The sequence below is a fragment of the Bactrocera dorsalis genome, chromosome 2 (assembly GCF_023373825.1).
Source record: "Bactrocera dorsalis isolate Fly_Bdor chromosome 2, ASM2337382v1, whole genome shotgun sequence".
NCBI lineage: Eukaryota > Metazoa > Arthropoda > Insecta > Diptera > Tephritidae > Bactrocera > Bactrocera dorsalis.
In genome coordinates this window covers 9577959-9600622 of record NC_064304.1, presented here as the reverse complement: position 1 = coordinate 9600622, position 22664 = coordinate 9577959, and the positions used below count along the sequence as shown (strand labels likewise).

At 37.5% G+C, this 22664-nt stretch overlaps 1 protein-coding gene across 4 annotated transcripts in view; it reads left to right on the top strand.

Moving 5' to 3' along the window:
* The window catches only part of LOC105234148 (nicotinamide/nicotinic acid mononucleotide adenylyltransferase 1), a 74295-nt gene that overhangs the window by 49206 nt on the left and 2425 nt on the right, over positions 1 to 22664 (top strand). For 3 of the 4 annotated variants that reach the window (XM_049448468.1, XM_049448467.1, XM_049448469.1), the window contains 5 exons: positions 21433 to 21520; positions 21582 to 21739; positions 21814 to 22053; positions 22112 to 22210; positions 22273 to 22624. In XM_049448468.1, the coding sequence (XP_049304425.1) occupies positions 21454 to 21520; positions 21582 to 21739; positions 21814 to 22053; positions 22112 to 22210; positions 22273 to 22422 (714 nt within the window). In that variant the 5' untranslated portion in view covers positions 21433 to 21453 and the 3' untranslated portion in view covers positions 22423 to 22624. The remainder of the gene's footprint in view (positions 1 to 21432; positions 21521 to 21581; positions 21740 to 21813; positions 22054 to 22111; positions 22211 to 22272; positions 22625 to 22664) is intronic. The other variant, XM_049448470.1, reaches the window with a different exon arrangement.

Below are 22664 nucleotides of genomic sequence, written 5' to 3'. Positions count from 1 at the left end.
AATGGCTAAAGAGCTCCACATCTCACGCTAGTCCGGTCCAATGATTTTGGTGGAGAGTTTGGATATGTAATGCGTTCTGCCTCGACTTGTCCCTATAAAGCAGAATTTTTTTCTACAAGAGTACCGTAAACAGGTTTCTTCGGACATGCTTGATAGTGCGAGTTCCGATCCCATATTCATGAAAATCATTATAACTTCTGATTAGACATGAGTTTATGAGTTTGACATGCAAACAAGTTGGCCATCATCGGAATGGAGAAAAACGTGCCGAAACCAAAAAAACCACGGCAAAGGCGCTCAGAATTCAAGGTTTTTATTTTTTCGATATTCGTGGGTTTCTGCACCATGAATTTGTTTCGGAGAGAAATAGGGTCAACAAGTACGAGGTATGACAATGAAGTAATGAGACTGATTCCATAAAAACCGTATATTTGAAAATTATTCTACAACTCCTGGGATGGTAAAGTAGTCCCCTTGAGCAGCTATACAGCGATACCAGCGCGTTTTCCATGCTTTGACAATTAAGTAATGAGACTGATTTTATTGCCGCGCTTGTGGTAAACCTGTGACCTCCCTTTCTCTTTTTCTTGCATCCCTCCCCTCTCCATTGATACATGTACCATCGCTCTAGCTTGTTTAGTTCGCCTGCTGCGTCAAGTTGAGTAGACGTATGTTTGTTGTGCTCGTCACGAAAATGGAAAAACGAAATCAAGATCAGCGCGTCGGATAAAATTTTGCACCAGATTGGGCGAAACAGCTTCGGAAACGTGTGCAGTGATAGTGCTCTTAGTCGTGCTCTCATGAACAAGTCAAAGGTGAACACGATGATTATTGCCTTTTTTGATAGCCGTGGAATCGTCCACAAAGAATTCGTTCCACCGCGGAAAACTGTGAATCAAATCTACTATTGCCAAGTACTCGAAAGATTACGAAAACGAGTCAACAGAGTGCGCCCAGACATCGCTCGTAACTCAATCCTTCATCACGACAACGCGCCGTGCCACACCGCCCTCAGCGTGTACCAGTATTTGGCCTCTAAAGGGATCGCCGTGTTGCAACAGCCGTCTTATTCGCCCGACATGTCACTCTGTGACTTTTTTTTTGGTTTCCTAAAACAACATCGGTGGTCAAAGGAACACATTTTGAGTCGATTACGGACATCCAGACGGCCGTGACGAAGGTACTCGCGGACATCCCAGTCGAAGCGGTTTTTGTGGAATCAGTCTCATTACTTAATTGTCATACCTCGTACATGATCATAATACACCAACGCATCAAGCCACACTTGTGACCGAATTTAAAGCCAAAAACGCAATTAATAATCGATCAATCAGCGGAATCACCAGATTTGGCTCAGCATGATTTTTTCTTGTTCTCCATTCCGTCGATCGAAGAGATAAAAAAACACTGAAACAGCTTAAGGCCATCGCAAAGGGTGCTTTTGAAAAGTGTTTCGAGAACTGGAAAAATATTTGGCATAATTGTTTTACGTCTTGTGGGGATTGCTTTGAAGGCGAAATAAAATAAGTATTGATGAATAATTAAGAATTTTATGGTAATTTATATATGTATGTGTGTATTAGGGTGTTTTTTTTAACTATTAATTTTTTTCAATCCCGTCACGAAATCTCCTTGCAAACACCCTAAAGGAAATTCCCCGAAAATTTTAGACCTTAATATTAACATTAAGAACTGAACCAAGGCATGTAAAAATTTTCCATAGAAAATACACTATAATCGTGAGTTTTTATCTTTAGATGCATATTTCTCAGAATTGTTCACTCTACAAAAGTGCCCAGTGCAACAAAGTCGTAACTCACATCGGGGAGGTAGTACGGGGCTCTAAACCAGATTTTTTAATGTTTCATGACAAACTTGTAAGACATTTTATTTGCTACAAAAAAGGTGCAAGGGCAAAATCGCTATCATTAAGTCTTCTCGAGATATTCAGCTTTTTATGTAAGGCTGTGTGGAATTTTCATAGCTTTTTTATTACATACCATCTCATGAAATAAAGCGACCTAAAGAAGTATAGTTTAATCAAAAGTATTGACCAGAAAGTTCAGAAGCATTTGATTCATTTGGTTTCAAACTGGGGTTCAAAAAGTTTCAACCTAATAATGTTTCACATTGTAACCACACTAGATGGTAATTTTTCTTGAATACAAGGGAGAATGAGAAGTTTCTTCTATATTGGTACTCAAAATATAGCAGATTTATTGACTGAATGTGCATTTCGTTAAGTTATAAATGTATCTCACTACTCAGGATAATCTGATGGTCAAAATTGATCGATTTTCAAATGTTTATCCGTTGTCTAGAAGACTCATAACAACAGCAGGCTTGATTGTGCTGTGCTAACTATATTTCCAGGAATTTTTATAACTCTAAAAACTCTTTATATTGACTATTTGGGTATAAATTGGTTGATAATTTAGCTATCTGTGGGGTCTCATGATCTTACTTGAATAAAAAAATTTAATTCTTTTAATTTTAAACTTTCTTTAAATTTAGTCAGTTTTCAAAGTTTCATAAAAATTTTTGTTACGGATTTTGGCTTGTTTTAATTATTTTTAACATTCGGCCTTTAAGGTTGAAAAAGTAAGAGCTATGCAGCCCGCAGGCGCAGTTTATGGCAATGTAGGCAAAGCAGGTGGTTAATGTGTATGAAATTCCAGGTGAAAAATTAAAATTCATTGATGTTTGCTGGCAAAGGTTTTCGACTTATTATTTTAATGTTTATACAAACACAACCGCAACAAGTTGGCAACCCATGTCAAATAAATTGGGCCATATTTTAGTGTTTTACCACGAACCAAACTAATAATAACTAAGCCAAAAGTTTATAAATATGCTAATCCGCAACCTTTTTTATATTAGTGGAGTTAAAATTACCACAACAAAATTACGTTTTGATAATTTTAAGTTTTTGAGTTTCGGTTACCGCTCTCAAACACCTTTGGCAGCAGTGGTGAGTTTCTGAAAAAACATTGTTGTTTTGATAAGCTGGTGTCGGTAACATCAGCATATTTCTATATGTATGTGAGTATATATTGTTAATATATTTTGTCATTTATTGACCAAAAAGCGCGGTCGCATAGCTGTACATTAATAAACACACACAAGCAAAGATGCATACATACATACATACAATGACACTTATGTATATAACCCATGCCCTGTTTGAACGCCGCTTGCTACTTTGACCCTGATTGATGTGTTGATGAACTTGTCACATGCTATTTCATATTTATCCAGTCAATATGCGCACATAACGGTATGTTAAATTAGTAGCTTAGCCGCAGAAACTCATGAATTTCAATTTGTCTCGTGGTTATGTCAATTATGACAAAGTGATTGACTTCTATTTATGGTGATGGCGATGGTGGAAAAATATACCGTTATTCATTGTTTGTAGGTTTATAAAAAAGCGAATATAAAGTTTGACAATAAAAATTATGGCAAATCGGCATATGTCAAAAGTTGGTTGTAGTCAAAAGCGTAGCAGATGTTATACAGGGCGTATGATGAACATTACTCTATGCAGGCTGAGATTTTATTGTGCTACAATAGGGGTAAGAATTATTGAGTTTCAATGCTAATGCATTGTTATAAGCCTGAATTCATGTAGATATTATTGAAGTGTACGAATTTTGGCTATTTTGTTCCTGAAAAATGTAAGAAAAGGCTTTAAAATATCTTCCAAAAATGCTTAATAAACATGTTATAGGAATCTTTCTTTAACTAAATAATCGAAAATAATGTTTCATCTCTAAGCAAAAGCTTCTAAAGGAATGCGCGTTCTAATTGAAATATGTATATTATTAATTTAATAAAATAATGCTATAAAAGTCATATAAAAGACATATTAAACATTTCCACACTCATATCTTCGCATTGCGTTTTGTCTAGCGAATCCCTGGCCTCCATTTCACTGGTCATTCTTAATTAAAAAAGTTAAAATTTTTGCTAATGACACATAGCTCACAATCACATTGATATAACAACAGCAAAAGCAAATACTCGCAGTTTAACTTGATAAAAAGTTGTGGGGAAAATTTAATGCAGCTTTTTTTACCGCTTTGCATTCGCTTTTGCCAACACTTTTTATGCTACGCAGTTATGTGGCAAGCAGGGAAAATTAAAATTGTTATGAAATGTAGCTTACTTCAGAAGCACTTCAGCAAAAAAAAATGTAATAAATGTATATTAAAATAATTTAAATATATGTAAAACAATTTGTATTAAAGCAAGGGAACAAGTCAAATGAAATAATTTATTTAGGAATAAGTAAAGGCTGCCTTGGAAAATAAAATATTATATACAGAAGAAGATAGTATAATCTCTCATGTCTCCACTAGAGTCGGAATTTTTTTTTTTATTTATAGAAACTGAGGAAAATATGTTTCACGAGGAAAACAAACCCAAAGTGAAGTTCTGAGGAAGAATGAATAAGACTTGGCGCTTTGAAGCTGTTTGCTGCATTAAGTTAATCTGGTAGACCAATAAGCCACGCATAGGCCAGTTTTGGTCCTTCGCGAGTTTACTGCATTAGGTCATGCTTGAAATTGCCTATACTGGCATTATGATACTTCTGTTACAAACGAAAATGTTTCTTCTACAATTATCACAAACACACTCTCGTTTGAAGTTTGAAAGCCAACATATTCTCCAATTAATATAACTAATGCTGTAGAACATTTGCATATCTTAATGTAATGACTATTCTACATCATTTGGTATGTGTGTGTCGCCAAATGGCTAAATGTTGCATTTTGTAATTAAAATTCAACAAAAGAACAATACTTTTGCTTCCTTTCCCTCAATTTAGTCACTGCGTATGTGTTCGTGTGGGTCGCTGACTCTGTTGCCTAGAGTGAAATCCCCTTATTTAAATAACATCACTTTTTGTTTGGTCACGTGCATTTAGCTTTCGACAAGTCAAAGCTAATTGGATGCCAACACTTATTAAGCAGGCAAGCGAGCGTGGCCGCTAGCAAATTAGGTTTGGCGGGAGCAGCGAAAATGGCAGGAAAGGATTGCGTGTTGCGCTTTTAGAGAAAATTTAGATATGTGTTGGTGTATTCCAGCATGTTCTTCTGAGATCATTACGTAATACATATATTTTTCATTTCAATTATTTTTAAAGGAAATGTGAAAATTTTGTGAAAATATGTTAAAATAGTTTAAGAAGATATGAGTTAAGGTAAGTATTTTGATTTCTAAAAATTTTCGTATATTATCTATCTCTCTTTTAACGGTTCAAATAAGCTTTCAATGCATAAGAATTTTATAGAGGCAAATATCACGTTGAAGTTGTACCATATAACATGAACTGTCCTCATGCACTTAAGTCGAGTTAAACTATTTTCACAAAAATTAATATCTAAACAAAGAGGAAATAAGAAAAAACGTTAACTTCGGCTGTACTGAATCAATGAAAACCTTCACAGATTTATTTTTATATCATCAAAAGAAATACTTAGAAAGACATTTATTTTGACTTTGATCGAATAGTTTGAATACAAGCTATCTTCCTATTTACTCGCGCTTACGCGGTTATAGCCGAGACTACAACATCGTGCCATTCGTTCTTCCTTTTCGCTGTTTGACTTCAATTGAAGATCCCAAGCGAAGCCAGGTTCTTCTCCACCTGATCTTTCCAACGTAGTGGAGGTCTTCCTCCTTCTCTGTTTCTGCCGGTAAGACATGACCTAGCCAGCATAGCCGCTGTATAATTCGCTGAACTATGTCAATCACTTGTATGTACGAGTATATCTCGTAGTGCTCATCGTTCCATTGACAGAGGTATTCACTATTGCCAAATCGCAAAGGAAAATAAAACTTCCGCAGAACCTTTCTTTCGAAAACTCGTATCGCCGACTCATCAGATCTCAGCACCATATTGCCGGACGGGTATGATAAGTTCCTTGTACAATTTGGTCTTTGTTCTTCAAAAGAAGGCTTTACTTCTCGATTGCCTACTGAGTCCCAAGTAGCACCTCCTGGCAAAAATTATTCTGCGTTCGGTTTCGAGGCTGACGCCTTCATGGTCGGGCCATGGAAAGTCTGCTCCATCGTCAGTGATTGGAGAATCGGGTTTACCATCTTCTGGAGAATTGTTCCTTTCATAATTCTAGTATGATCTGGGCTCTATCAATAGATCACCTGTGAGGCTTCTACGGGAGTTTGGTCAGTTACTGAAGAGTGTTCTCAGAGAGTAGGAGTCCTTGTATTTGTTGACTTGGGTCTTTTTCTGCACAGAGACGGGTTCGTATCTTCGTTGCAACAAGATAGTGGTTTTGAACTCGGAGCGTACGCACGTCCAAAATATTGAAGACGTGTCTTCTGTCTATCCTAACATGAACGATCTGGTTGGTGCTTTCCGATCTGGAGACAGCCGGGTATCTTGATGTATTTTTCTATGTTGGAGTCTAGTACAACAGATAACTATATTTTGGGTCCCGGCGAAAGCGATCAACGTTCCCAATTGGGGATGTTTCATTATGGAAGCTGAATTTACCCACCATTGTGCCAAAGATACCTTCTTTGCCCACATTCTTTTCTCCCGTCAAGGCGCGGGCGCAAATAAGCGATATGCTGAAGAACTTCGCTTTGATGCGGATTATGGCTAGACTTTCATCCGCCGGGGTGAATGTCTGGATCCCATGACGTCCTGGAAGGCGGTGATTTCAGCCGTTACTCTTACGAGGACAGCTACCAGCTGGGTATCTTCCCAATTAATGGACCGGAAATTTTAGGTGCATGCCCTAAATCGTGATCTTTAATGCACTTGCAGTGGTGGTCATCAAAGGATCTCTCTAACGCTGATCATTTATATATGGTATGTATGTAAAGGGTGATTTTTTAAGAGCTTGATAACTTTTTTTAAAAAAAAAACGCATAAAATTTGCAAAATCTCATCGGTTCTTTATTTGAAACGTTAGATTGGTTCATGACATTTACTTTTTGAAGATAATTTCATTTAAATGTTGACCGCGGCTGCGTCTTAGGTGGTCCATTCGGAAAGTCCAATTTTGGGCAACTTTTTCGAGCATTTCGGCCGGAATAGCCCGAATTTCTTCGGAAATGTTGTCTTCCAAAGCTGGAATAGTTGCTGGTTTATTTCTGTAGACTTTAGACTTGACGTAGCCCCACAAAAAATAGTCTAAAGGCGTTAAATCGCATGATCTTGGTGGCCAACTTACGGGTCCATTTCTTGAGATGAATTGTTGTCCGAAGTTTTCCCTCAAAATGGCCATAGAATCGCGAGCTGTGTGGCATGTAGCGCCATCTTGTTGAAACCACATGTCAACCAAGTTCAGTTCTTCCATTTTTGGCAACAAAAAGTTTGTTAGCATCGAACGATAGCGATCGCCATTCACCGTAACGTTGCGTCCAACAGCATCTTTGAAAAAATACGGTCCAATGATTCCACCAGCGTACAAACCACACCAAACAGTGCATTTTTCGGGATGCATGGGCAGTTCTTGAACGGCTTCTGGTTGCTCTTCACCCCAAATGCGGCAATTTTGCTTATTTACGTAGCCATTCAACCAGAAATGAGCCTCATCGCTGAACAAAATTTTTCGGACGTAAAGCGCGAAACACATTTCGAACCGAACACTGATTTTGGTAATAAAATTCAATGATTTGCAAGCGTTGCTCGTTAGTAAGTCTATTCATGATGAAATGTCAAAGCATACTGAGCATCTTTCTCTTTGACACCATGTCTGAAATCCCACGTGATCTGTCAAATACTAATGCATGAAAATCCTAACCTCAAAAAAATCACCCGTTATATACCCTTTTGGGTCGCCGATGTTTCCTTGTAAGTATTACAAACTTCATATACCCTGTTTAGGATACAAATATAAAAAAGTCAGAAATTCAGAAACCTCTTCTTCAATTTTAAGTTCAATTTAAGTGTTTGAGATTTCGTGTTTCTATAACAACTATTTCAACTTGTTGCAATAGCATATACAAGATACATATACTTGTATATAAATAGATGCAAAGATATTCCAAATTTTTGACTGTCAATAGCAGCTTCACTTGCCATTTACAGTCTATTAGACGAAAAGACAATAGAAATAACCTGCAGCTCTGAAGTGTTACGTAGCAGCAGTTGCCTTCTTCCACTTGCTGCTTCCACAGGATACCAACACTCGTTGTTCGGTAATAAGCAATAATGTTGCTGTTTTTGACATGGAATTTGTTATTATTGTCATTGTTGCTGTTGCTGCTATTATTGTGCTCTGCTCCGCTGTCATGCTCATACTCGCTGCTTATGCGTTATGGATGTAGCTGTGCAGTGGCTTTGTTGTCAGTAGCTTTATTGCGTCTTGCCTTACCGTCATTTCCTTGTTGTCAGCGTTGTTGCTGATATCTCGTCAACTTCAATATCATTAATAATATTTCGCTTTCTTTGTATAATATGTTACATTGTGACATTATTGACAACAAACGAAGCGAAAGAAAACCCTTCGATTCTTGGGAGTAAGTGCGGGCTGGGAGAGTGTGTGTAACTGTTGCTCACACCCGGTAGGAAATTTAAGACTAAAACGACATTTTGTTGAATTTCGTTTATTTTTTGATATTTATGAGAAAGTGTATAAGACATTAAGAGTTACTTTGAAATATTCTTCCTCAGGAATTTCTCTATTTTTTAGTTGATTTCTACGGGAATGCTTCATAACGGCAGATGAGAGTATGTTCTGTAGAAAAATATTTGGAAAATACTCTGCTAGTTGGCAAAATGTGTAGTTATGAGACATTTTTCTCTATGTTGGTTGATATCGATGGTGATATGGAAACAGAGTATCCGGGAAAAAATACGCGATCATAAAAAGAAGAAAACCCTGTACTTCGGAGCGTGCACGCACCGACTGGATTCGGTAGAGGGCGTTCCTAGCTATCGAACGAACAGCCGAGCACCTGGAGAGTTAGGTCAAACAATTTCGCGCGATGTGTTTCTGTGAGTAGTGCAAGTCGGAAATGCAGCGTTCGTTAGAGCAGAGGAGCGCGATTAAATTCTGTGTGAAACGCGGTAAATCTGCGACATAGATGTTTGATATGGTCAAGCAGGCTTACCCAGATGCTGCTTTAGCAAGAAGTGGTGTGTTTCGGTGGCACCAGAACTTTTTGGAGGTCCGGGAAGAGGTCGCTGATGAATGAGGAAATTCAAAGTGAAAACGATGTTCATTGTCTTTTTTAACATCAAAAGCATCACCCACTATGAATTTGTTCCTTCTGAACAAACCGTCAACGGCAGGTTTTACATGGACGAAGACTCAAACGAAGGGTCAATGGGGTCCGACAAGACATTGCAGCCGATTGCAAGCTGCACCACGACAACGCCCCGGCTCACACTGTTTTTCTTGTGAACAGCTACCTAACCGAGGCCGACATCTCAAGGCTTCCGCAGCCGTCCTACAGCCCAGATGTGGCTCACCGGATTTAGTTTTGCTTTCTTGCCTGAAAAGACCGATGACAGGCAAGCATTTTGAGACGACAGATTCAAGCAGCATGCACCTCGGCTGTCAAGGCTATTCCGGAGAATGCCTTCCGTGACGCCTTCAATGCTTGGAAATCGCACTGGCAGCGTTGCATTGACGCAGAAGTAGCCTATTTTGAAAGTTTTTTAAAGAATTATAACGCTTGGTTTAATATTTTTTTTTAAATCGACCGAGTCCTATTATTTTCCCGACAAACATTGTATCCATCACTTTTTTAATATTTTCATCAGTTGACCATCGATCTCGGTCGTTCGGAACGTGGCATGTCTTCAACGATCTCTGGACTGTCTTTGAAGGCTTTATATCACTCGTTCAGTAATTAATCTTCTTTCTATTTTAAGAGCTCTCGTCGCTTGCCTGTTCTACTCCGTTCCAAATTTTTGTCAAATAAAGTTTGGAAGAACTAATTCTCACATAGTTCTTTAAAGTATGTTTATTGTTAGTGTGGGAAGAGTATAATAGGGCAATACATAAAATACCTCAGCAAGAAATAGTCAGACTGCAGAGTTGACTTCTGGGAATGTTAAATAAATTAATGAAAGTTGTATGAATGTTCTTTCATAATAGCGAAATCACGACGCTTCAAATGTATATATTTATGGTTATGTACATACAAGTAAAGTAAAAAATAAATCTGTGATTCTTCTGCACTTATGGTTAAATTAAATAATTTATGGAGAGCTGGAAAAGATTATAAAAATAATAATAATAATAAAACAATTTTTTCCCGAACCACATCAAAAATAAAACTGAAAAAAGGAATGGATTTTAACTTCCGTTCATGAAAAATACAAAATCGCTACAGTTTTTTTGGTTCCTTTCGCATCCCCTTTATCGTTTCCTTATCACATTCTAAGGTTTAACATTTTTTTACATGCTTCCCATCCGTTTTCTATTTGAATGCTTTCAAGCAGAAACTTATTCATAAGCGATAAAACCCGCCATTGCTGACTCGCTGCGCTAACTTAGCCAGCGCTTTCTTTGTTGTTTTCTTTATTTTTTTGTGTTTTTTTCTTAATGCAAAAAGTACTGAGATTGAATTTATTCATTGTTTGCATTGCATTGTTTTTTACTGTTTCACATTATTTTAGCTGTTACACTCACGCCCCAGCAATTGCGCGCTCGTTGACCGGAAACTCCACCGACAATTTCGCAGTTGAATTGATAAGCGAATTAAAGCTTCAGCCGGAAGTGTGCTGAGAGGAGTGTGAGTTGCGCCGAGATGTTGTGATTACATGCAACAATATTTAACTATAAGCTCCAAACGTTATGTGTGGTTTATATACAGTTATTTGTGTAGCAAATTAATTAATTTTTAGTCCCTTATTGATTTTCTGTCCTTTCATTTGCCTTTGATTGAAGAAGCTTATTACAAGCCTTACTTAAATCAATGAGTATGACACGCCTATCGAAGCTTTAATTATAACCAAATGTACACCACAATGATAGCATACATATGTACTTATATATACATATGTATACTTACATAGAAACTTTAATTCCTGTAAACAATATACGACATAAAGTAGGCTACGATTGTAATTAAAGGGAAGAAGCCACAAAGCCACTAAAGGTAAAAGCTGTCAATGAGGTAGGCCTTGCAAAGTTAATTTCAATTATAATATGTTGTAGTTGTTTTATTACTAGGAAATAAAGGCCGACGAGCTGGCACGCACGGCAGCAGCATCCAAGATGTTGGGACCAGAGCCATATATAGCGGTAGGACCCCACACTCTTAAGGAGCTGCTCCGCACGGAGGAAAGAGAGGATAGAGAGCGGCACTGGCGGCAGGCAGCGGGTATGCGCCACGCTAAGCTGCTCCTGGGAGGGTACAATCTCTCCAGGTTTAAAGAACTAATTAACCTACCTCGTGAGAAATTCCGTCTCCTCGTCGCAATATACACCGGCCACTGCAAGCTCAGGAAGCACCTGTCCAATATGGGCATGGTCTCCTGTGCCAACTGCCGGTTCTGCGACCTGGAACAGGAGACACCAGCACACCTTATCCAGGATTGCACAGCAATCTGTGGGAAAAGGCTTAAGGCCCTGGATTCAGTGTATATCAGCAGGGATCACATAACCTCGCTTGAGCCCGGCAAACTACTGGAACTGTTCAGGCTGCTGGGGCTCTGTGAGGTCACGTGATAGAGGAGAGGGCACAATAGACCCTAGGTCGCGGTGCATTACCTCAATTAACAATTCTAATTCTAATTCTAATTACTAGGAAATGGATTTTTTTTTACTTTAACGTAGATATTATACTCGTATTATATCAAAACAGCTTAAGTCAATTAACGAAACTTTGAGTATTTTGATTTTTAATAAAAGTACGAGACGCATACGCGAACAAAAAAGAAAGAGGCCGAAATCTGTGAGTATGAAGAGCTTGAGAAGCTGGCCGACAGGGGTAATGCTCGAAAACTCTATGAAAAGATTCGGCAACTAACGGAAGGTTTCAAGACCAGAGAATATTCTTGTAGACGTGGTTGGTTGATATTTCGCAATATTATAACCACCGATCCAACCTTTAATTGAAGATTGTGAGGTGGCAATCCTGGCAAATCCAGCGAGTTCAAAAATTCTGATGGATAGTTCACTACATAATTTTGGTTAGTAGCCGAATCATTTGATTTATATATCCTCGATTCGCCTGTAATTTGTTATTGAATTTTTAAACTTAATTCATTTTCATTTACATATGTTTCTTGCAGCCAATATAAGTAGCTCGTTCGCTCCACCATTCGTGATTTCTGTAATTTTGAGAAACATCTGGAAACACTTTCTGAATAAGTTCATCTTTTGATCGAATTAACTGACAATAACTTTGAGGAAAGTTAATGCAGCCAGTCAACATGTCTATAGGAAATTTTCCATTACCAATGTCAATGAGTTGTTTATGTTTCCAGATTGGTCATTTTGCAACTCGACGCGCATATTCTTGCTTAAATGAAGTACTTTGACATGTGTCCACAAATTGGAGGACTTTAGATATGCATTGAGTTCATCAGCTGGTGTTGATCGTGGAATCACTGGCAATGTTTGACGAAAATCTCCTGCTAATAAAATCATTGCACCACCAAATTGGTAATGATTGCTTCGTAGATCTTTTAAGATTCTGTCTAAAGCCTCCAGAGATTTTTTATGTGCCATCGTGCATTCATTCCAAATAATTAATTTACATTGCTGCAAGACCATTGCCATTGCAGAGTTCTTCGAAATGTTACAGGTCGGAGTTTCATTGTATTGCATATTTAATGTCAATTTTAATGCTGAATGCTACCTTAAAGCAAAGTTGCTGCGATTCCTGATGAAGCGAGTGCAAGTGCAGTTTTATTTTTGTGATCGAACTGATTCATTTTAAAGTAAGTCAAAATAAATAATACCGCGAGTTTATCAGCCGTTAGCTTTAACCTTTATGTGCTCGGGATTGTAAACTTACGTTGGCGGTCGGAAGTCTACATTTGTAGCAGTTATGTATTTATATGGGAAACTATGTGAACATATGAACAAAAACACTGGCCCGAAGAGTTTTATACTTGAAAGCATATTTATTATGTAATATATAATTTTTAGATACATAGTTAAGTTGAAAATGTTTAAATATCATTCATGGTACAACATTTACCCAATGTACATATATGTTGTGGCATGTGTGTCATATTCAGGTTTTTTGCACCAACTTCAAATCTTGCGTGTGGTTTTACGTTTTCCAGCTTCACAATTTTGACAACGAACAGGGTGCATAGGTTGAAAGTCGTTTTAAATATCAGGGAAGTGGTTCGCAATAGTGCCGGAAACAGGAGAAATACCGAGTGCCATTTTAATAGCCAGGCGTGTTGGAGCATGGCCTAATACCCTTGGATTTTCAGAGCGCTGTTCAATTGCTGGCATGAAAAGCTGATTTGCAAGGCATCGCAGGAACTTTCGTCGTTTGTCTGTTTGTTAGATATGGTCGTTGTTTTCCGAATATATAATGAATCCGGCTAGAGCGCTTATATATGTCATGTTAAACACTGCTAAAGGCCAACGCAAAGTTTTCCGTTTAGTGGAATACGCAGAAAGCATTTTGTCCATTGCATCGACGCCTCTTTTGGTAGCGTTGTAGTCAAGGATATTATTATTATTTATTTATTAGGAGAAATATACAAAGTAATATTAAACCTAATATTAAAAACTAAAAGAGTACGAGCTATTAAAGCCATCGACTCTGAAGCAACAAATAACTTAGGTTACCAGCTAAGTATAAAGTTATATTATATTTTGTAAGTGACAATCAGTGATAAAATTATAAATGCTTATAATATTTACATACGAAGGAAGTTTTAACAATTCTTGATAGTTTGGAAAAAAATTATGCTTATGCCTAATACTCGCTAAAGCTGAACATTCATTAAAGATGTGATGAAGTGATAGCGTGCTTGCGCAGAGGGGGCAAGATGGTTTTACTTTGCCAGTAAGGAGGTGCTGATGTGTAAGATGTGTGTGGCCAATCCTTAGACGTGTGAAGATGGCAGCTTGTTGTCGAGATATATTCCTAGGATATACAACTTTTGACTTTGTGGGATTGAAGGTAGAGTACCAATGTTCGAAACGTTTCCATTCCGCGTGTTTAATTTCGTGAACGTAGCGGTCCAGCATATTACAAAGGTCGTTTCTGTCATGTGGCTCAAATTGTAGGGTTGGCGCTCTTTCAAAAAACCGAGCTGCGTGGTCAGCATGTTCATTTCCCATAATACCAACATGTCCTGGTACCCAGAGTAGTGCAACTTTATGACTGTATTTAATGCACAGGTCACGAATATTCGAGATAAGTGAGGCAGTATTGCGAATGTTACAAACAGCAGATAGACAAGAAAAGCTGTCCGAGCAAATAACAAATTTGCCTTTGCTATGTATCGCATATTCTAATGCTTTGAAAACAGCAAAAGCCTCGGCTATAAATATCGACGAGTAACAAGGAAGAATACCGCCTGTAATAACTTCTCCATTTGGTTTGGTGAGAGCAAAAGCTGTGTTTATCGCTTTGGACCCGTCCGTGTAAATTGCAGTCCAACTGTTTTCTTCATAGGTATTCATTAACTCTAAGAAGAGTTTCTGAAATACTAAATTACTGGTGTTGCTCTTTTTGAAGGAGTGCAGGGACGTGTTAATAGTTTCTTTTTTTAACAACCACACCGGCTGTTTGTTGACTCTCTTGTACTTTGGAGGCGGATATATGTTTAAGTCTTTTCCGTATTTGATACAACGGCGTAAAGTGGATTTTAGCCTGAAGTTCCGTTTATGTCGTGATGCGTAAATTACAGTTTTGTGTAAACTGGCATTTGGAGAGTATATAAGTTTTGGAATTAGTTGCATCGTTCGTTCGTATACCCTTTCTTTTATTGTTGGTAGGCCACATTCCGCCAAGATACACTTTATAGGTGATGTAGGGAAAGCGTTAACACTCCGACGGCTCGCTGCGTGATAAGGAGGTTCCAAAAGTTTCAAATTAGAGTTTGCGCACCATCCGAAAATAGGTAAGCCGTAGTCGATTTTAGCGAGTATTAAAGCTCTTGTAGCGTTTATTAGAGAGTTGGGATGAATAAAAGATCGTTTACTAGTTAAATATTTAATTATGTGTAGCCTTTTTGTTAGGTTATTTCTAAGGTTAAGACATTGATACCGAAAATTAAATCTTTTGTCAAAATATACTCCTAAAATATTTAAATTGCTTACGGATTCTATTACAATATTTTCAAAAACTAGCTGTGGATATATACATTTTGTCTTTTTACAAATATGTAATAATTTACATTTTGGAATCGAAATTGTTGCACCAGATTTCATACCCCATTCCTTAAACTCTGTTAGTAATTTCTTAAAAATATTGTTAGCAATTTGGGGATCTTTTATATTACAATAAATAATAGCGTCGTCCGCGTACATAGTGAGTTTAATGCCTTTAGTTTTAAGGCATATCTCAGTTATTTTATCAAAAGCTATAATAAAAAGCATCACCGATAGAGGCGAGCCTTGCGGTATACCATTTTTGAGAGGATGCAAACAAGAATGAACATTGTTTATGCGAACCTGAAATTTCCTTAGGATCATAAAAGCTTTTACTATTCTAAAAACTTTCGGACCTGTCTTCCAAGCTGCTAATTGGCTTAGCACAGCGTGAATTCCTATGCGATCAAAAGCTCTCTCGAAATCAGTGACCAGGATAGTGGCATGGTTTTTGGAAGAGAGAGTGTCAGATACATAGTGTTGAAGTTGAATAAGTGAATCCATTGTACTGTGCTGATGTTTGAAAGCCGTTTGGTTGTGATTTATAAAATTATTTTTTGTATCAAACCATGAAAGTCGCCTAGCAATAATTTTTTCGAAAATTTTACTTAAGCAGGATAGCAAGGAAATTGGTCTGTAAGACGTAGTTAGGTTCGATGGTTTATTTGGTTTAATAATTGGGATAATGGTGGCTATCCGCCAGTTTTGTGGGTATGAACCTTTGAGGAAAATTGTGTTGTACAGGCAGAGTAGTCTTTCTTTGGCTGCTGTAGGTAAGTTTGAGAGCATCGGGTAGGATACCCTATCAATGCCTGGTGTTTTGCCCTTAGCATTTTGTAATGCACATTCTAGTTCACGGAAGGTAATATCGCACTCTAGGCTTCTTGCTGATGCAGAGAGATTCGTTGGTGTATAGGTGGCAGATATCCAATGTTGTTTATCTGCGATATAATCTGCCGAGAAATTACTATCTTGCGAATATGTAGACCAAATATTGGCGAAGGTTGCTGCAATATCAGCTGAATTCGTCAGAATACTTTGATTTGAATTAATGAAGTTAATACGGTTGTAAGGGATTCCAGTCAAAAGTTTAATGTCGGACCATACCTTTTTGGTAGTTGACGCAGGAGAGATTTTAGCAGTGAATACTTCAAAACTTTTCCTTTTAGCCGTCTTTATAGCTTTTTTAAAGAGAGCATTTGCTTTTTTATAATTGTTCAGATTATAATCAGACATTGATATCCTGAAAGTATTCCAGTATTCATTTTTTTTGTCACGCATATGGCCAAGATCTTTGTTCCACCAAATCGGAAAAACTTTTGAAGACTTGCGTTTGGTTTGAGGAATCGACTTATTTGCCGCAGAACGAATCAGTTTAGTGAATACCGATGTGGCTTGGTTGATGTTGTCGATTGGAGTGGTGGGTAAACTTTTTAAAATTTCACTTTGAAATGTATTCCAGTTTGCCCGTGAAATAATAAATTTTGGGAGATGCTTATATTTTTCAAAGTGGAAGTTTGTTTGAAGTGAGATCGATATAGGGAAGTGGTCACTACCTCTGAGAATAGAGGAAGCTTCCCAACTGATTCTGGGGGAGAGCTGGGGAGAGGATAGGGAAAGGTCGACGCACGTTAGGGAAGAGTGGGTAGAAAAATGTGTGGGGGCGCCATTGTTAAGAAGAATTAGGTTGCTGTCCAATAAGAAATTCTCAATGATTGCACCCCTTGTGTTTGATTTTCGGGAACCCCAAAGTGTATTCCACGCGTTGAAGTCCCCTGTCCACAAAACCGGAGGGGGTAGTTGGGAAAGTAAATCTTTCAAATCAGTTTCGTTAAAAACTTGCTGGGGTGGTATATACGTATTAATAATAGTAAAGCTAAAATTTAAGTTGATTTTAAGAACTATTGTTGATAGTGTGGAATTTAAATCGATAATTTCATGTGGTATGATTTTTTTTATTAAAGTGCAAACTCCTTGCTTACTGCTTTGGATGTTATGTAAATTGGAAAAATAGCCGTTGTATTGTCTAGGACAGGGAATGTTGTTACTGGGAATAACTGAGATATGTGTTTCTTGAATACAAATAACGTCTGGATTTTGCTCTTTTATGAGTAATAAGAGTTCATCATAATTGTTGTTGTACCCGTTTATGTTCCACTGGATGATTTTAAGCGTCATTAATAAGACAGAGAGAACAAAAAAATATATATTTTGATTAACTGTATATAGGTAGTATGTTCAGATGTCGTTCGTATTAAATTTCATCTTCGGATGTAATTGACTCTTGAGTGTTGGAAAGTACTTGAGAAAGGGAAGGAAGGGGTTCGAAAGGTAGGGATTGGAATTGAAGAGACGGAGAGAATGGTGGGTTTGTTTGGTATGGTGAAGTAATTTGAGAGGATGGCTTGTATAGTGAAAGAGGTGGGCTATTATTAGTGGTGAGGTTAGTGGTGGAATCATTACAGGCAGAGAGCCTAGGTGGACTATCCAAGTTTATGGAGCGGCGAGAGAGGTTAGTTCCGTTTGTCCGAAGAGTCGTTGAGATGTTCTTTTCTAATGCTTGAGTGGATTCCGCTATGGGCGATTTGGAAATATTAGTTTGCTGTAAAGGAGAAATGTTTTTAGATTGAGTGCTATTTTTGGTGATTTTTGGTGAATTTGATCTTTGAATGTTGCTGAGAGAACTAATGTTGTTATTGTTTATGGTGGTGGAAGAGTCAACGTTAGTGTTTGTTGTTCCGATATTTTCGTTGGAATTGGACGCTATTGAAGCATATGTGTTATTGGATAGCAATGCTGGTGTTGTTTGTTCCTTATGCATTTTTATTGCTTCGCGCATTGAACATTTGTTTATTGTTTTAATTTTTATTATCTCTTTTGCTTGTAAGAATTTGGTACAGTCTTTAGAGGACGATGCGTGTTGTTGGTAGCAGTTGATGCAAAAAATGCGTTCGCAGTCAGATGGGGCATGGGGAGGGAGGGAACAATTTACACAAAGAGGGGAACGATTACAGCGCTTTGCTGTATGACCAAGAAGTTGGCAATTTTTGCATCGCATTGGCGAAGGAATATATTGACGTACCAAAAGCTTACACCAGGCAACGTCAATTTTATTTGGTAATTTGTAGAGGTTGAATGTTAGTAACAACACCCCCGAGGGGTGGGGTTTACCTTCAATAAACCTATTAAATTTATATACTGATACGACCCCTTGAGAGCTGAGCTCGTTTACTATCTCCTCCTCTGAAACGTTGTTTAGAAATGGAGCATATATCGTTCCTTTTACCTGGTTGAGGGACTCGTGTAGAGTGGCTGATATTGAACATATGCTGGGCAGTTCTTTTACTTTCAGGAATTTTTTTGCAATATCATTATTCTTGACAAGCAGGAGTAGTTTCCCATCTCGAAGGGTAGATATGGAGTGAACGTAATCACTAATTTGTTTAATGGCTCGATAAATGGCAAAGCAGGAATAGTAGGAAAGGGGTTTGGTTGAGTCAGTAGCTTCCATCACTACGAATTTTGGGTCGTCAACTTTTATATCTGGGAGTTCTGGAAAATCCATAACCGAAACACTTTTACCAGTTTTACGTTTTTTTTTACCAGGTCCTGTATCGAATATGGCGAAACGATTCGCCTCGATAATTTGAGGCCCAGGGGCCATTTTGCACGAGAAACACTAATGCACACTTTTTAATATGGTTCTGCGCGCGAACAGTAAAAGAAAACGTAAGAAAGAACTGACTAAACGTATATAAATGTCGGAAAAGAAGAAACAGAAAATGTAAAAAAACACTCGAAAAACACTCGAAATGCAAAGACACGTCTTGTCGGCGCGAGAGCTAGTCGATGACTGAGTCAAGGATATTCTGTGGCTTGTTTTTCTTCTCAGGTACAATAGCATTTGTCAAGGGCGTACTGGATAGTAGTATAACAGCTTTTCCCTTTTTTGGCACGTAAGATACCAACGCAAATTTTGATTCGAGAAAGCCAAAAATTGTTGACTGTTCTGCTCGTTTGCGGTCTGCTTTCATTTCATTTGGCACAAATGATTTGTTTTGACGAACAGTACCAAGAACAGAGAGCCCTTTTGACATCAAATGCCTAGCCAGATTCAATGAAATAAAAAAGTTGTCACAGATTATGGTTCTTCCGGTGTTTTGCCAAGGGTAAACCAGTCTTTGCACGATATTCTCTAATACATTAGTTGCACGACTGGAATTCGATTCCTTTCCTGTGTAAATCTCGCAGTTAAGAGGATAGAAAGACTTTGCATCGCATGCGAACCAGACTTTTACGCCATACTTTGCAGGCTTTGATGGTATGTTCTGCGTGAATCTAGTTCTTCCGCGATATGCAAATAGTTGTTCGTCAACTGTTATCTCTCCTGATAGCTGATAGTAGCGGCGAAGACTGTTGTTCATTAGAACCCATAATGCAGAAATTGGAGTAGCCTTATCGTTTGCTAGTCGAGAAGCTCTAGTACGCTCATTATAAAACCGAATGAATCGCAAAATTTCCTTGAACCGAGATTTCGGCATTAAGCACGGTAGTAACAAACTGCTTTTGTAGTCCACAATACATCAACATCTTCATCGTTAGACTTAATAACACCTGCCAAAAATAAGAGCCCAATGAATGCTCTCAATTCAACAATTGTCACTTTATTCCACTTTCTCTTCATCAATCTCACTCAGTAGATTTTCAATATGGTTTTGAAGCTCTCGTACCCTTGCCTGCATTTACAATTTTCTTTTATATCATCCATATAATGGAAAAGATACACTTCCCATTTAACGACTCGTTTCAGATGGTTTGAGGCATGTCCAGACATATTTATTGTTGTTTTTTCAAATATTGAAAATGCTTGAGAAGCAATGCAAAACCGATCACCACAATACAAAAATTGAATATAAATCACTGCAAAAAACAATTATTGCTATTGCGAAATACGCTGAAAAGTCAGTAACGCAAGCACAGCCTACTTATTCAAAAATCGCATTCAAAAAATTATAGTTGAGTGAAAGAGCGATGAGAATTTTCATACATTTTATATGGTGTCTACATTTGTAGACTAACGGCCAGGAGATGGTCAGTTTGAAAAGTAGGGTCTGGGGGGTGCTATAAACTATTTTTTTTACTTGTTAGTGACCAAAGCTGCTTAGAATTGATTTTTAGGAAGCTACTGAAAATTTCGGACAATGTTGATATGAAACATTTTTTTTTACTCAACTTTTTCTGCAAAAATGCTACAAATGTAGACTACCGAGCACATAAAGGTTAAGGGCGTAAATCGAACTAAGCGAATAGTTTAAAATAATCAATTATTTTCTTCGTTGGAATTGTACAAATTTTAAATCTTTTTTCTTGTTTTATTTTCACACTATGAATTTTATTTATGACACTTAATAATTTTCAAAAAGAAAGCAAGCGATTCAAAAAATTTACAAAGAAGACAATTGGAAAACAAAACAAAAAAATTTATATGAAAAAGTCACTTTGAAATTTTCGCTCGTAAGTCAATTTAATATTTACATTTTCTGTTTGTTTTTTATTTACAAACCATCTTCATTGGATTCCCTTTAAAGTAGACGTTGGGAATAAACCTACATTGTTTAAACAACAGTGAGTACTTGTAATTTAATATGAACTTTTATATTATACAATAGAAAAACGCTCAAATTGATTCTACGCTTTAGTTAGACAACGTTTGTATGGGAAAAAGGGCTGTTTTTCTCGCCGTAAAAACCATCTTTGAACTCCTACGAACATTAAAAAAAAAGGACTGGCCAAATTGGTCCAGGCGTTGTTGAGTTATGCGCTTAGCAAGGCATTTTGCGATTCATTTGTATACATATGTACATATATACATACATAAGAAGTGAGGTTTTCTTTAATGTTTTTATTATTGTTATTTTTTGTTTTTCTTTGAAGAAATGAAGATTTCAAATGATTCTCACATGAATTTTGAACAAATGCTTATGATTTAAAATATAATTTTTGTATTTATGATTTGTATAAAATTTTAACATAAATATATAAAAAGTATCCTATGTCCTTACCCTGGTTCTAAGCTACCTCTCCACGAATTTTCAGCCAAATCAGTTCAACCGTTCTTAACTAACACGACTTTCTTTTATATTTGTAGATATTTGAGAAATACAACAAAATGCGTTTAATACTGATTGCATGCGGTACATTTAGTCCACCAACGTTGATGCACTTGCGTATGTTTGGTGAGTCAACTTGACTGCATAACAGTAAAAGAGGTGCGATAACATTTCATTAACCCAATAGAGATTGCGAGAAATCACCTAATGGAGCGTGGTGCCTTTCAGGTAATCGGTGGCATAATGTCACCGGTACATGATGCGCAACGGAAGCCAGGTTTAGTGGCAGGCACACACAGATTGGCCATGCTGAGATTGGCGCTGCGCACTTCTAATTGGATACGAGTGAGTTGATTTGGGACAGACACGTGTGTTAATGGCAGTGTTGTAATGCAATTCAATTTCTAATGCAAATTTAGGTCTCCGATTGGGAGTTGCAACAGCCGCAATGGACGCCGACGGTGGACGTGCTGCAGTATCACAAGGACTGCATAAATAATGTGATGAAAGAGAAAGTGGAAGGCAGGAGAGATTCAGTACTGCCGGAATGGCTCCCAGCAGAAGTTACCCAGCGGGAGGATGAAGTTCATGTGCGATTTTTGGCAGGCGCGGATTTGTTGGCGACATTTGCCGATACGCAGTTGTGGACCAACGAGGAGGTGCATATAAGACTTTATATTTTTTATTTTTAGTTATGGTAACTATCCATTTTTACAGGTTGAAACAATGTGCAGTTATGGTTTGGTGGTCATTTCCCGTTTTGGCTCAAACCCTGAAAAGTTTATTTTTGAATCAGACGTTCTCTCAAAGTATTCTGTAAGTACTTTTACTTAAATTTTTCTAAATTATGTCTTAAGTTTTATTTCTTGTCTTTTTAGCGTAATATTGAGTTGGTCACAAATTGGTCCACAAATAATTTGAGCTCCACTCTGGTGCGTCGTTTACTGAAACGTGGTCAGTCCGTGAAGTATTTGCTTGATGACGACGTTATCGAATATATAAAGAAATTTAATTTATACAACTGTTAAACCAGATCAGTGCCGTTATCTTTCTTTTCTTTGTCCCTTTAGACTCTTAGTGGGCATGTGTTTGAGTTTCGGCAACAGCAAAAAGTCTTCGGCAGTCCAATTTATGAAATAAAGTTGTGATCACGTAATATTCTCTTCGTAAAATCTAGGAATCTTGACTGCAGGCCCCTTTGAAGCAGTTTTGAATTAAGCCACAAGAGAAGTATAAGAGATCCATAAGAGTTTTTAATTCAATGGTGACT